Source organism: Stegodyphus dumicola, chromosome 1 (genome assembly GCF_044657685.1).
Source record: "Stegodyphus dumicola isolate Sdum_Otavi_A_Nest chromosome 1, ASM4465768v1".
In the NCBI taxonomy this organism is placed as follows: Eukaryota; Metazoa; Arthropoda; class Arachnida; order Araneae; family Eresidae; genus Stegodyphus; species Stegodyphus dumicola.
In genome coordinates this window covers 187,813,620-187,829,271 of record NC_140768.1, presented here as the reverse complement: position 1 = coordinate 187,829,271, position 15,652 = coordinate 187,813,620, and the positions used below count along the sequence as shown (strand labels likewise).

Below are 15,652 nucleotides of genomic sequence, written 5' to 3'. Positions count from 1 at the left end.
AATAAGACAGGGTCAGCAATTACACGCACAGATATTATTTTACCGAAATGCATTTGAAAAGAAACCTCTATTTGAGAAAAAAAATGATGCATTCATTTTGTATTGCGCACCCACAAAATCACCACTTCACACTGCTAAGACACTTTCGAAGGAAAAAGGAAATCACTACTGTTGCACATGGGGAAAAAATTCACTACTTTCGAACACTGAGGGAAGAATTTTTCCATAGCACGTTGCAGAAAAATTACTGATGTAGCACATTTAGCGAAAATCACTATTGTATCACATTTGTCACAAAAGTTGAATGATCGAAGAATTATTGCACGACTGGCAAAGTCAGTGGAACGGAACAGATCACATTGATGATTTGCTGAAGCTCCTTGCGATGATATGCACGACTTTGAAAAAAAACACAAGCAATATATATCAATACTTCTAGAAATAATTGAAGGGATACATTGTAGCATACGTTTAATGTCCATATTCGTTGTTATTTTTAGTCAGTTCTTCAGAATGCCTTAGATGCATGTGGCTTAGGGTCATTGAAAATCGATTGTCAGTAGCGTGCTCAGTCAAAAGGTCACCACTTTTGGTGGTCGTGTGCTTAATGCATGGTATAATTAAAGAAAATAAGAGTAGACAATCTCCTATAACAAAAGAATATATTAAGTACTAAATTACAATTTAAATTACATTGCAGAGATCAACGCAGAGCTCGGAACACAGTTCATGCTACCGTCGTGTACAGTTGTCTGACGAAAAGTCTGAGTGAGTAATGACGTCACTTTGCTGCTCCGATTAAGAACTGGATTTACACGTGGCGCCATCTCATGAATAGAAGTTGAAGTATCTGTTGGAACGTCACATATTTCAGTCAGTGTTGTGTGTGTGATTATGGCAAAGCCTCGAGAGCTATCTGCCTACGTGGAGGGATGCCTTCGTGGAGGATTTCCTAAGGGAGACTGGTTTGTATACAAGTAACACATGGAAAAAACCACGAAAACAAACTACCAGTGTTTCAGCGACTTTACCGCTCAACCGCTGGTGTATTTCAGTCAGAGAACCTTTTTTAAATTTAACTGTTAAGAATAATAATACATTTTCAAAGAATATTTTATGGAAAAATCAAAACATTTCATTGATTGAAGAAGTAATAAAATTCCATGGAGATGACACGCTCCCAAGAGAAATTACGGATTTGGACACTACGTACCAATTTTTTAAATATTTATGGACAGAAGAGATCATAAGTAACATTTATGAAGACAGCAAACGATATGCTATTCAAAAGAATCCAAGTAAGCCTTTGACTATATCACAGAATGAAATAAATCAATATTTGGGTATTTGCATTTATGCATCTCTAGTTCACCTGCCAAACTATAGAGCATACTGGTCAGAAGAGCTTGGATTTGATCAAATTAAAGAAACAATGAAGAAATGTGAAAAAATAAAAATAATAATAAAAAAATCTAATGAATTTACAAAAATTCAAATCTGAAGTTGCATCGTGCTTATGCAAAATGGGGTACGATCGAAATGCTGAAAGAGGAAGACCTAGTAATACTTCAATAGAGCAAATGTCTCGGACTAAAAGATGCAAAGGGACTGCCCAATCCGTTCTATGTAAGGACATTCGTAGAGATGGTATAAATCATTGGCCAATATGGTCAGAAAAAAATACTGTGCAAGTTTCCAAACTGCAAGAGCTACACTCAAACTGAGTGCGAAAAGTGTAAAGTAGGGGACGTTTTACAACAAAGTCAATAACTGCTTTAAAAGTTTTCATTGTATGTAAGGCTAAAGCAATTTATCACAATGAATAATCAAATCCATATATAAAAAAAAGTTTTGTAATTTTACAGCACTACTGCGCAATGTTGCACTTCTGCAACAAACAAAAAAGTGACTGAAATTAAATTTAAAACTGCTTACTTTTTAAAAAAAATATTTTTTCCTTTTATTATTACTTAAGAAGTAGCTGATATAATTTTTTCATAGAAATTTAAAAAATTGGGAAGTTAAGGGTTAATCTTCTAACACAATCACTTTTCTATTATCTTCCATTACTAACAATAAAGTTTAAACCAAAAAGAGTGTGAGCGATACAAAACAACACGAAGAAGCAAACGTCACTTGAAAGGAAACGTCACTTTCACCAATCTGAGCCATAACTGATTCTTGTTTGGCTTTCAGCCTGTTTACCAAGTGAAGATGGTAACCCTATTTCGCCAAAGAGCGTTTCTCAGAACTGTTCCACCAAACGTTTTGTTCCGGCAACAAATATCGTATGTGATAAGGGCTTAAGTATTCATACTATATATTGCTTTAATTTGATTTAACTTACAAATTTACAATTTACAATTTATTTAAATGACCGTAAATAAGATTTGTTAAAGTATGTATTTTGAGCCATTCTGACTATTAATTGCTTTAAAAAAATATATCAAAAGTAAGAGTTTTCAGTTCTTTAGATTTTTAAATTATCTGGATCTTCTGAGATTCTTGTTATTTAGATATTCAACATGAGTCACTTTCATAGTTTGATAGTTTCATATTTGAAATGATTTAAACTGGGAATAAAGGTATTAGATTATGAAATTTAAATTGGAAATAAAGGTATTAGATTATGAAATTTAAATTGGGAATAAAGGTATTAGATGGATCCGGCTTATTATTTTTTGCAGACTGTTAGAGCAATTTTATAAAAGTAAGCTTGAAATTTGATTATGTAAGAAAGAATTTCTGATTCTGCAGCTGCCAAAGGATCTACAAAGTGAAAGCATGTTTCCATGTCCATCAAACAAAAAGTGGAATTGCTGCAAAAAATGGATAAAGGCATATCCTTTGTTTCTCTAACCATTTCGAAATCTGTTTATCAATTTCACGCTGCTCTGCGGCGACACGGCGCGCAATGAACTGGAAGTTGACCTGTCAGCACTATCCTTATCTTCAGGGCAGATGTTTTTATTTTATTCGGCTTATAATTCCTTACTAAATGTAGTATTTCATCTCGATGTACTCCGTCTTCAGTATGATTTAAATCAAATTCCTCATCATTATAAATATCACGAATACACATCAAATAGTTTTCTGGCTGGAATTTTCTAATCTTGACTATGCATAATGTATGCTTTACGCATGCGCGTGTTGAAAGGAATATTTAATAAAGTAAACAAATAAATATTAAGCTTTTTTTTTTTTTTTTTTTTGTAAATTTTGATACCCTTTAGATCATAATTGCTCTTTATTTCATAAATTACGGTTTCATATTTTTAATTTTATAATTTCTGCATGCCATCTTAACAGATTTAAATTGATGATCTATAATCCGGAAAAACCGATAATCCAGAATCGCCGAAGTCCCGACGAGTCCGGATTAAAGACTTTTGACTGTACTTGTAGAGAATCCCTCCCTCGTGTCAGCATTTGAAGAAAATTCATTAGTTTCATCATCTTATACAGAAAGTGTACGACATGATTTGCTGTGACTTATTTTAGAAAGTGACTGGTCGATATCATCTGTTTGTGATACTCCAACTTGAGTTTTTTCATAAGTATCAACCTAAGCATTAAATTCGTCACAGTGCATATTAGTTTCAAAAGATTGTTTTCAGTTCTGCCTCTGTTTCATCATTTATTAAAAGGTTAGTATGCTTAAAACAGTTTTTTGTCTTTTCTGAGATGGAGCTCCAAGATCTATTCAGCAAATGTAGCAAGCACATCAAGAAGGCTAGCTTTCCTTACTAATCTATTAGTATTTACCGTAATTTCCGGAAGAAAGGCCGCATCAGCGTAACGCTGCACTCGAGAAAAATGGCGGGAAAAAAATTAAAATTACACAGAAATGCCGCATCAGCGTAAACGCTGCAATAGATTAAATTGCGCATGACATCGTCGTGGGCCGTATAGATGCAAAAACTCAACTTAAGTCCTGATATATGACTTAAAAACTATCCAACAAGTACTTTTACCCAAACTGATGGGATCTGTATCTGGCAGAATGCCAAGAAAAATCCATTCATGCTGAAAGAGAAATACGTCGGAGTTCGTTATTGCGAGGCAGGTGGAGTCGTGTCCGCCTTTGAAAAAAATTGCAGAAAAGGCAGGAGTGGAAAGAAGATAGAAGATTCATCAAATGGCAGAGGAGAAAGACTATTCAAACTGATGAGAATGTTGATTTGAAAGGGGAAGAATGTTATTGTTCTGAGATCTCGTTTAGGGTGAATAAGACATGTAGGTCCGTTCAAGGGAAAGAATGTAAACAAAATAACATTCGCAAAAAGCAACTGAGTGGTCTTTCGTGCGGGAACAGCACCAGTCTATGTACAATGAATGACAAGCCATCCAAACTATGTACAATGACCATCATAGGAAATATTTTATTTTTAGTGCACCTAAACGCCGCATGGGTAGAAACGCCGCACCCGCTGAAAATTTAAGTTTTAAACACGTAAACGCCGCGGCGTTTCTTCCGGAAATTACGGTATTCAGAAAGTGACTGGTCGATATCATCTTCTATTTGTGATACTCCAACTTGAGTTTTTCATTAGTATCAACCCAAGTATTCAATTCATCAGAATTCATACTAGTTTCAAAACATTATTTTTATTTCTCCCTCTATTTCGTCATTTATTAAAAGGTTGGTGTGCTTAAAACAGTTTTTTGTCTTTTCTGAAATGGAGCTCCAAGATCTGTTCAGCAAATGTAGCGCATCAAGAAGGCTAGCTTTCCTTGCTAATCGGTTAGTATTTATATTCATGTCATCTATGCTATAACTGATTCACATTGCCACAATTCATGAAAATAACGTTCTTTCATTGCTCTAATGTTCTCTTGAACATATGGTTGAATTATGGCTGTAGTATTTGCAGGCAAATGTATAACTATGTTTAAGAACAACATTTACCTTAGATGTTAGTAGTGATGAACAAAAAGAAGGCAATAATAAAGTCTTCAGCTTGTTATTGCATTTCAGAAACCATCCATTAAAAATTAGTGGCATCATTCACATCTTTGAATTACAGTTATAGTATATTGGTAAATTCTTTACTCCAGTGACGATGTTTACTGATGATGCATAAAACAGCTATATGATCTTTTGATATTTTTTCAATTTTTTAACTTTCAGTTTTAAATAAATATATATGTTTAAACAATGCATGATAGTAGTACAGACCTGTTTTATTGATATTATAAATTTTTTCGAGACAGTACTTTGCAGACAATTTAAGCTATTCATTCGACAACTATGTTCCTGCAGCAGGCAAATCAGCATCTTTATATTTCACCTTGAATGTGTTTATAAACAATGTTTCCTCTTTTCTTCCATCAGCTAAACTTGCCTTCTATTGCTACAAAATCATCTTTTTTTGCTGAATCTTCAACTTTTTGATGGATCAATAGATGTTAATTGCCATTCCGCAAAGATTTGTGAACTAAATCTTTGGCACTTTCTCAACACTCTGTTATTTCCTATTATGGATCCATTTCATGTTTTCATTTTGATTTTGGCTTTAATTTGCAAATAATGTCTTCAAAAATCTTTCCTAAGAAGGCTGAGAAATATTAAACTTAAGAACAGCATTCCATCAATTTATTTTCCACCAGCAGCCAAGTGGTAAAGTTGCTGAACACTGGTAGTTCGGTCTGGGGTTTGAATCCAGGCAAATGGGCAGGCTGCATTGGTGTTTTTAATCTTTATAACAAGTATATGAGCCAGTTTTCTATATAAAGTCATCTGTGAAAGCATCGATTTTTGTAGGCAAATAGCCCTTGAGTGCTTTGCCATGATGAAATAAACCAAACCATCCATCAACTCATTTTTGAAAGTTGGTCAAAATGGTTTAACAAGCCAACTTTATTTCGTAGACTCCATAGTAAAAATGACTTCACACACACACACACACACACAAAAAAAAAAAAAAAAGAAAAAGAAAAAAAAGAGCATTTTCTAAAACAGAACTTTCATAATAATGTAAAGCTAAAAAATGCTTAGGAGTTACTAATGAGATAAAATTAAAACAACTAATCTATAAACATTAAGGTCACTGAGCACTAGAAGTTTAACTCTGATTCAAAACCAGGTGAACAAACTGGATGCTTGAGCTTGGTTTTCTCATGTTTAACATAAATATGAGGTATTTTCTTTTTAAAATGTCTCTACGAAAGTATTCCTTCCCATAGACAGGCGGCACTCATGCACTTTGCTTTAAATCTATTAATCTACCTAATTTAGTCACATTTTAGAGTCAAATTTATGTTTCTTTTGAAAACAGTTTTGATCATATTTTATACTAGTTATTTCTAGTATTGATATGTCTTACAACAATCATGCTAAAATTGTTCTGTAATCATATAAGGAGATAAATGTGCTGATATCAGAGCAAGTTCCTTTCTAAAAAGAAAAAGAGCACATGGTCACCTAAAAGTAAATTCAATTATTTAGCACATGTTATGGATTATGTATGTGTCTGTCATAATGTGTGTTGTTTTCATGATAGCTAAGAATGTGTTTCTAGCTTTCTTGATATAATGCAAACAAAGCTATTGTGACTGTGAATGTATATATATATAGAGAGAGAGAGAGAGATTTTTTTGAAATGTGCAGAATAGTTATTGATAGGATAAATGCTGAGATCTTTTTTATTTAATAAATGTATTTGCTTTAAATATCTTCTTTAATATTAATGTATAATAAATAATAGTTCAATAAATAATAATTATTATTGATATAATAAATATTAATATATTATTAATTTAAATTTAAATTTTTACATAAGTGCAAAATACTAATGAATAATTTGCATTACAACCAATTTCTTGATTCAGTTAAGAGTTATTAATTTTCAGAATTAAAGTACTTATATTTAAATGCATCTTTTTACTTACTTATATTTTTGGTTTCAGTGGAAGACAGTGAATCTGTTGTGCCAGAAATAATGGTTGAAGACAGGGTTACTACTGCTGCTGTTAATAGCAGCGTGGAATTAAGATGTTTTGTGAGAGGTATTTGCTTTCCATTTTTAAATAAGCATATTATTATTTATAGATAAATTTGTAATTAAAGCAACATAATCTGCAGTTATTTTGATGTGCTAAGAATGTATATATATCTAAAAATTATTAATACTTCTTTATATCTTCAAATAAGTAATAAATTAAAAAAAATATTTAAAACTTTAATTTAGTTTAAATTTAACTTTAGAGTTACTGTTACTTCAAATTAAGACTTTTTTAATCTAAATTTAATTTTAAATAGTGATTCTGAGTAGAGTACTTAACTTTTCAGTTTTAATAATGGAAAAAAAAAAAGATTTATAAAAGATAGCTGATGCTTTACGTTATTTCACTCTTAGATTTGTAGAATACTGTCTCAACTCATTATATGCATTTGTTACCTTGACACAAACAAATAAATTGTCAAAGATATGATTAAATGAAACTTAATTTTTCAAATTCCCTTTTGGAGGTCATCTTTGCATATTGACAAAACAAGTTTTATATAGCACTAGAAGCTCTAGTTATTGATAGTTTAATTTAATTAAAACCATAAGCTAATTTTTTATATAGTTCTTTCATTTTTCAAACTATTAGCTTCAAAATTTCATTTTCAATGGCAATTTTATCTTTCAGCCAAAATATCCATTACTTTGCAGATAAATTTTTTTATCTTATAACAAGGTTAAAAAAAATGTAAAAGTTCAAGATTTAATAATTAATGTAAATGAAAATAAATATAGAATATATAGAGCTATTAATTTGGAATATGATTCATCTTCAGGAACTGATAGGGATATATATTTAAAATGGACTAAAACTGATGGTGGCCAAATTCCAGCAAACCACATACTACGGGAAGGAGTACTATATATACCAAATGTCCAGCCTGAGGATGCTGGAGAATATTCCTGTTTAGGCATTGTTGAAGGTGACGTTGTTCTTTTCACAGCCAAAGCCAGGCTAGCTGTTGTTGGTAAGTTAGTTAAATAATAAAAATTTATGAAAGAATGGATTTTAAGCATTGGTTCTTATGTTCAACAGTTTTTAAAATTTGTATGTGGCTTATTCATTAATTCTGTTTATTGCTGTAGTAGATAATAAAATATCTGTTGCAAAATTGAGTTATCTTTATTTTTAAGCCAGTTTCTAAATATGATATGTTATAGAAGATACATATTTTTAGTTTGATGCATCCATACAAAAAAAAAAAAAAAAAAAAGCAGTTGCTTTTGCCAAGGTTCTTGCAGTCATTAACTTAGGATTGACTTAGGTCTTAGGGTTGTTTCTCCCTCTTGTTTAAAGGTTTTAATTTGAGCCAAAATCTGCAACTGCTCCTTAATTTTCCTCATCTGGCATTTAGATAATTTTTCTGTAAGTCCATTCTAAACATGAATTAACGTTTCGGATGAAAGTCGAATTCAAACCATATGGCTCATAACAGAGCAATTTGAATCGGATGTTGAAAAAAGATAAGATTATTCACTGGAGAAAGAAAGTTTTGCAGTTCTAATTGGTTATTCACACATATTTATTTGTAACAAAAATACTGTTTGTGTATTAAAAAAAAAAAAAAATCTTGGATTTTTTACATATAGGTACGCTTTGATCAACTGTAATGAAAATGTGAGTTAAAAAATGGTGAAAATGAAGGAAGTTTAAGATCAAATTTCATAAAACTCATGCTTCTACTCCTGTTTTCAAAGAATATGTAAGTTCTTTAAGGATATGGTAGAGACTTATATAAGATACTCAAAAAAGGGAAAAGATGTTCTGAACAAATCTGACAATCTAAATTTTGGGAAGGCACATATTTATGCTGGAAGCTCAGCTGCACTTTTTGCTGTGCTGCTAGGAATAATGAGGACCAGCTGGAGCAGTGATATTTAAACTGTGGATCACAACCCAATTTGGGACCGAGAAAATTTATAATGGTATTAAAGGAGGACAAAAATTCTATAAAATCTGAATTTATGTTATGTAAGTAAGGGTTGAAACTCTGACTGCGGTTTGAATACCACTCATCCATTTTGATTCTGAGTATTCCATTTAGAGAAGAAATAATCAGTCAAATAAAGAAAGGATCAACAATGGTGGCTGACTGCTGAGGCAGCTTTTCTTTTAGACTATAGGTTCTAGTAAGACTTATAAATCCACAGTTGATGCAAGTGTACTAACTTTCACAAAATTTTAATAACTTTTATGGAAACTGCTCTAATTTTGTGATTTGTTACCAGTTCTGTATTTAAAGGACATATGCTTGGTGGATATTAAAGTCTGCTCTTTTTATTGCATAAAAACGTAACTTTTTCCTTTTTACACTGTGAGTTCTGTTATTCACTGCCAACTTTAAACTGGCAAATTTAAAATAAATAAAATTATTGAGAAGGGAATTGTTTACATAAAGCTAAAGGATATTTTTCTTCAAAGATTCATTGTTGAAATTATTAACAAATTAGCAGATGCTGCAGAGACTAGTAGGAACATTTATTTATTAAAGAAATGAATTTAGAAAAGTTATTAAAAAAGGGAAGCAGTTATAAATAAGCTAAAATACTCGAAAAATTTCAGATTAAAAAGCTGGAAATATTTTGTAATATTATGAATTTTTATATCTTCAAGTGTATAATTATTCTAACATGTTTTTAAAAACTAATGTAATAAATTGGTTGTATAATCATTATAATGAAATGTTTAAACCATTTTTGTCAAACATCAAACGTTTTATTTAGCAAACTTACAGAGAACTAAAACATTTTCAGGACAAAGATCTTCAAGCGAGCATCTTTTTAAGCATGAGGACTTTTACATTCCTTGTTGGGTATTTATTTGGCAGCACAGCAATGCAAAGATGTTGCAATCTGAAACTCCTCATGGAAAACTTTTCAGAGAAAAGTTTTTATTTTCATAGAATAAAGAATTTATTAGTAAATTATTTTTGGGAATATATTATTTTGCTATGAAATTTGTTTGGATTACTACCCTATGCACCCAACCTTTCATCAGATAAAGTATATCTTTTGTCTCCTATAGGCAGCTGAAAATGTTCCTTTTATTAGAAGAATTATTTCTTGGGGAAATGTTCTATTTAAGTGATAAGTCAACTGACTAGTGAAGAATTTTTTTTTTTTTTTTTTTTTTGTGTGTGTGTGTGTGTGTGTGTGCGCGCACGTGCGTGCGTGTGTGTGTGATTTTTACTTATTTATTTCAATTATGCTCTGTTTTGATTTTCTTTTTCTTTCTTTTGATTTTTTTTTCCTTCTGTTTTTAGTTTAGAAATTGCTTTAGCAAATCAGGATTTCAATCATCAATCATTTCTTTCTCAAACTCTGATTAAAAATTTGTAACCTCAGTATCTGATTCTTCAGAAGTGCTTTCATCAAGCTGTTCTATACCCCACACATCACTTTTACATTGTCAAGTCCAATAATCCCAATCTTCATTATAGAGATCCTCATCATGAGGAAATTGTGGACATTTTTCTTCTTGAATGTCATAATAATCATCATTAAAAAGTTTCTTGTCATGCTTTTCAAAGTCAAAGTCATTTTTATCAAGATTCAGTTCGTCCAGTCTTGATACCTTTGATGAGGACTGTTTGCAGAATTTTGTGTATTGTGATCTGAAAAAAGGACTTTCTCTAAGTCTCCAGGTCTCCAGTTTCAATAGGCATGTTTCCATTTTAGAGCAAAATTCTAGTTTTAAAAGAATTATTTTCTTGGGTTGCAAGATTATCTGCAGATCTTTCTGATGCATCTATAGGTTGCATTTCATCATGAATGTATCTTTATTTATACTAGATGGAGAAGAGATAGAAGCTTGAGAAACATTTATATTATTTTCATTTGAAAATGAGCGAAAGGGATAATTTTAGTCAATTCCTTATCTTCAGGGAGCAAAACTGTATTATTTAAAACAGCAGGTTCACATGGTTTTATACGTGAATGATTAGATTATATTGGTATATATTTGTATTTATCAACAGCCTTAAGAATATGTTCATCAAATATAGACAACATTTAAGTATCTCTTCTGTCTACTATATGGAAATCTGATGTTTTCTGATGTTTTCAGATAAGGTATTATGCAAGTACCTTTACAAGATTTAGCTTCATATAATGGCTTCAGTGCTTCCCTTTTGATCTTATATAAATATTTCTGGAGAGGCCTTTATAAGATCTAATTCAGAACAATTAATTCCTAAACAGGCAAAATATCATTTTAACTCAATTTGTCTTTGTCCCTAACATCAGTTGCTTAATTTAACTTATCTGTCTAGCCTTGATTTTCTGTTTCTTCTAGAAGTTACTAGACCTCGAGTTTGAATGGTTTTTATCATATGAATTTGAATTTCTTCATCTCGTTTTGCTTCAAATAATGTAGCTGTTTTGTTACAAAAGGTACATTCCTTAGTCTAATGAATTTCTTAAGATTTATTATTGAATCTTTGTTATTACATGAATAAGTTCACATTGACTTTGTTATTACATGACCAAGTTCACATTTAAGTTCTATCTCAACCAAACGTAAGCAGACTGGATGTTCTTCCAGAGATGTCCGTATCTACACAGTTCCACTCATGTACATGAAAGGCTTTACATACTTTCGCAAATTAAGAGCAAAATTGCACCAGTGTCTCTAAGTATGGCACTTTTATAGACATTTATTTTGTCTAGGCTGGTGTCTGAAGCCATAGTACTTTAAAATTAATTTTGAGAATTCCATTTGAGGCTACAGTTTCCAAATTGCTTCTTTTTATCACATTGAGGTTGGAGATGAGAGTGATATCCAAACAATGAGGTTGTCTCGATTTTTCAAATTCCTTTTCGTGAATTTTATTAGTAAATTCTGTCTTAATTACAGACTTAGTATTAAAACCTTCTGAGATTTTCTTAAGATTGCATTTACTGTGATAGCTACTTTGCATTCTGTTCCCATTTTGATGACCCTCTTGTGGTTTTAAACCCTGTTTTCTATGATTTTTCTTTCTTAAAGCTTTGTTTAATACACTTATACAGATTTTTCACGCAATCATACTTAGTTGCAAATACACTTTCAGGCAACTAAGTAATCATACTTAGTTGCATCTCCAACTAGCGTATTGTCGATTTTGGCAGGTAAACACCCAAAAGCTACCCAATCTTAAGACCTCATCTCTCAAAATTAATCAAATCTAGCCCCATTTCATCCTTTGTTTCATCAGATTTGGGAGTAATTAATGGCCACTGGATTTTATTGTTTTATTGGGTTTGGGTTCGATTCAACTATATTTTCTGGTGATACTCTAGTTCATATTTCTCGATTTTGGATTCAACCACTTTATTTCTAATTCAAGTGCTTTTGCTTCCAGAGCGAGATGTTCTTTCACTTTTTGAGCCAGATATTCTTCTTTCACTTCTTGAGCTTCTTTAGCTTCTTAATCAGCAATTACTTGATTTAGAATTAACTTCTTCCTCATCTTAACACTCTGCCAGTTATTACACTTTTAATTTCTGGGACCTTACTAGTAAGTGGTATGTTCCCACTTAATTCTCTTTGGCTACCTTTATTAAATCTTGTTTTCTACTCTTAGCAAGAAAAGATATTGTTGTAATAGAAAATTTTTCCATAGAGTATCAAAATTAAATTTTAAAGCAAATACACTTTTAGCAAGTATACAAAGTTTCAAATCAACCTACACAATCTAGCAGTTTATTTACGTATTTGTGTTGTAAAATTAGAAATTCAAATATGAGACAGAGTATTTTATTTCAAAGAAAACACTCAGTGCAATAAAAACCTATGCTTTTCATTCAAAAAACAATCTGCCAAGATTGCTCTTAATAAAGAAATACTAGAGTAAATAAAAATTCAACTCTTTAACCACTTGCACTATGATTAAACTTCACGGTTGTGGTGCCGTGTGCTACAATATAACAAGCGATAAAGTGTCTCATTTATGCCGCTCTGCATTAGCGAGTGCGATCCAGAGCTGTAACTCAAGAAATAAACAATCTCATTGTTAGGTGATGTGTGCACCACATTATTTTCGTTTTTGCGATAAATGCCTATCGATGTTGTGTTTACGTTGCTCGCGATTTTAGACAATGCATCTCGACGTGCGTGGCGCGTCTTTTTAGCACAAGTGGTTAACTTGATTCACACAACAAAATTCTTGATTTGGAACTCTAATAAAAGGCCTCAAATTTCAAAAGAAAAATATCTTATACTGCATAAGAAATCTGCCAGCCTAATACAAGAGCTCAAATTTTTTCTCACAAAAAAATTCTTTTTGATTTGGTTTTTGAGCTCAAATTTCAAAATAGAAGTCTTCTATTATTATATAATAATTCTGTCACTCTAATGCTACTAATCAATTTGGCGCTTTAATATACAAAAGCTCAAATTTAGAATATCATACTGTTAATTGAATTCAGTAATGAGATATAATATTTTTCAAACTTAATGGGAAAATAAGACATTTCCAGGACAAGTATCTTCAATACATAAGTAAGCATCTTTTTATGAGCAAAAACTTTTACGTTTGTCTCTGGGTATTTATTTGATAGTGTAGCAATGCAAAGACATTTCAGAATCTGTTTCTCTAAACTTCAAAAAAAATTTTAGACTATGATTTTAATAGTCCTTTTTTAATAAATGATTTTAAAAAATAAAAGATATTTGAATAATTACCATAAAAATTTTCTTTAAAATATGGGCAGATATTGCAAGTATAAAATGTAGATGAACTTGAAAATACTTTTTGAGTTGGTTTTATTCTAAAACTTGTTTTTCATAGTTACATTAAGTATTAGATTGTGTTTAATGATGATGCATCCTACATTTTCCCATTTTATTCTTAAAATTGTATTGCAAAAGTGAAAGTGGTTGCTTAGTTAATTGTTTAAAAGTTTTTCAGTTTTGTTTTGCCGGTAGGTCCTTAATGTTTTCATTGGTGGTCCTTAAAAATCCTTAATATCCAGTTATTACACTTTTAGTGTAGGAAGTGTACAAACCATATTCCATGCCATATACTTGCCATCCCATTTTTACAGTATGCAGTAGAAGTCCAGAAATCCGCAATGCTTGGAACCAGAGGTTTTGCGAATTTTAGGATTTTGTGAATTTCAGGACAGAAATGATAAATCATAATATTCATAATAAACAAGGCATATTAAATACATTTAATTAAATTATTATATACATTAATTTATTATATGCCTTAAATTATTATAGATTATTCATTTATATTACAATGATTACAGGGTTTTTTAAAAGCATTAAGGACATATACAATAAAGACATATAAAAATAAGGGATATTAATAAAGCATAAAATATTTCATTTTTTTACATGCTACATTTACATTTTTCTGGTAGAGGTTTGTTTTAAAACTCTAGGGCGCTCCAGATTTTTTTTTTTTTTTTTTTTTTTTTTTTTTAAGGTAAGAGTCATAATCTCTTGCTCTGGGACACAGCTCTGTTTTAAAAATTTTAGGTATTTTTCACTATGTTCCAAGCTCTCAATAAATGATATTTTCTCACTCCTATCAAATTCACAATCTGTGGTGGTGTCAGAATCATTTTCTTGCTGTGACGAGTTCAAAACAGAGCCAATGACTTCATTATCGGTCATCTGATGAGCCAGTGTTGGCTCATCTAAATGCATCATACATTCAACGATATCTTTTCCTTTCAAAGCGTCCTCATTTATTCTTTCTTTCTAATATAAAAGCAATTCTTTAACTGACCCTAAAACTAAAAAATTCACTGTCATCACTCTGTTTCAATAAACAGAGAAGATGAACCTACATTACAACAGGCATTTACTAATGTTGTTTGGGAAACAGAATTCTATGATTTTGATAATAAATAAATGCAGTCTTTGATGGTGAATTTTTTTATAATCACAAAGTGAAATAGAATGGTCACCTGAAAGAATTTTTTTCAAAAATTCTGATTCATTTTTTACCTCGATGCAGATTGGAGGGGGGGGGGCACATTTATCATAAAGTCAGTAATTTGGTATTTCTTGCTCTGGTATTTCCGTTATGAGTCATTATTATTCGGTAAGTATTTTTCTTCAATATTTCATTCTCCATGTTGCAATTTCCGGAAGCTAAAAATTTGGATGTTTATATTTTGAGAGATAATGCAGATTTTAGGTTGGCGGATTTTTGGTATTTGACTGTATTGTGTTTTTCACTACTGAACTGTATACAGTCAGAGTATGCAGTTTTATAAATATGGTAGGGCATCACAATATGAGTTAACTTTGAATGTGGGGTGATAACTGTGCCAGGTATATGGTCAGTTTTTCTCTCAATTGTACACAAATGGAATCTCACTTGGGTACTCTTATACCAGTATGGAGTATTGAGGAAAACATCCGATGTGTTATAGCACTGTGAAAAAATTTTGAAGATAATGAATACTTTTATCTGAAATGCACTGTAATAGTTGATCAACATTCAGTCTTGCATTAATAGTAGCAAAATTGGATTTGAGGAGCATTTAGGCAAGTTAATTATTCTTCAAGGTGCAAGAGAACCCTTTTAAAAAATATTGCTGACTATATGGCATGTAGCTCTGTTCTCAGAGGGCTTTTAAATACTAGTTCTGGCTGCAGGACAACTAGAAACATGCAACCTCATCTAATAATTCATATTTAAATA

General features: G+C 31.2%; 1 protein-coding gene across 27 annotated transcripts in view; it reads left to right on the top strand.

Moving 5' to 3' along the window:
• The window catches only part of trol (terribly reduced optic lobes), a 743,500-nt gene that overhangs the window by 675,119 nt on the left and 52,729 nt on the right, over window positions 1-15,652 (top strand). For all 27 annotated transcript variants that reach the window (XM_085823935.1, XM_085823887.1, XM_085823928.1 and 24 more), the window contains 2 exons: window positions 6,910-7,008; window positions 7,784-7,975. In XM_085823935.1, coding sequence (XP_085680061.1) covers window positions 6,910-7,008; window positions 7,784-7,975 — 291 coding nt within the window. The remainder of the gene's footprint in view (window positions 1-6,909; window positions 7,009-7,783; window positions 7,976-15,652) is intronic.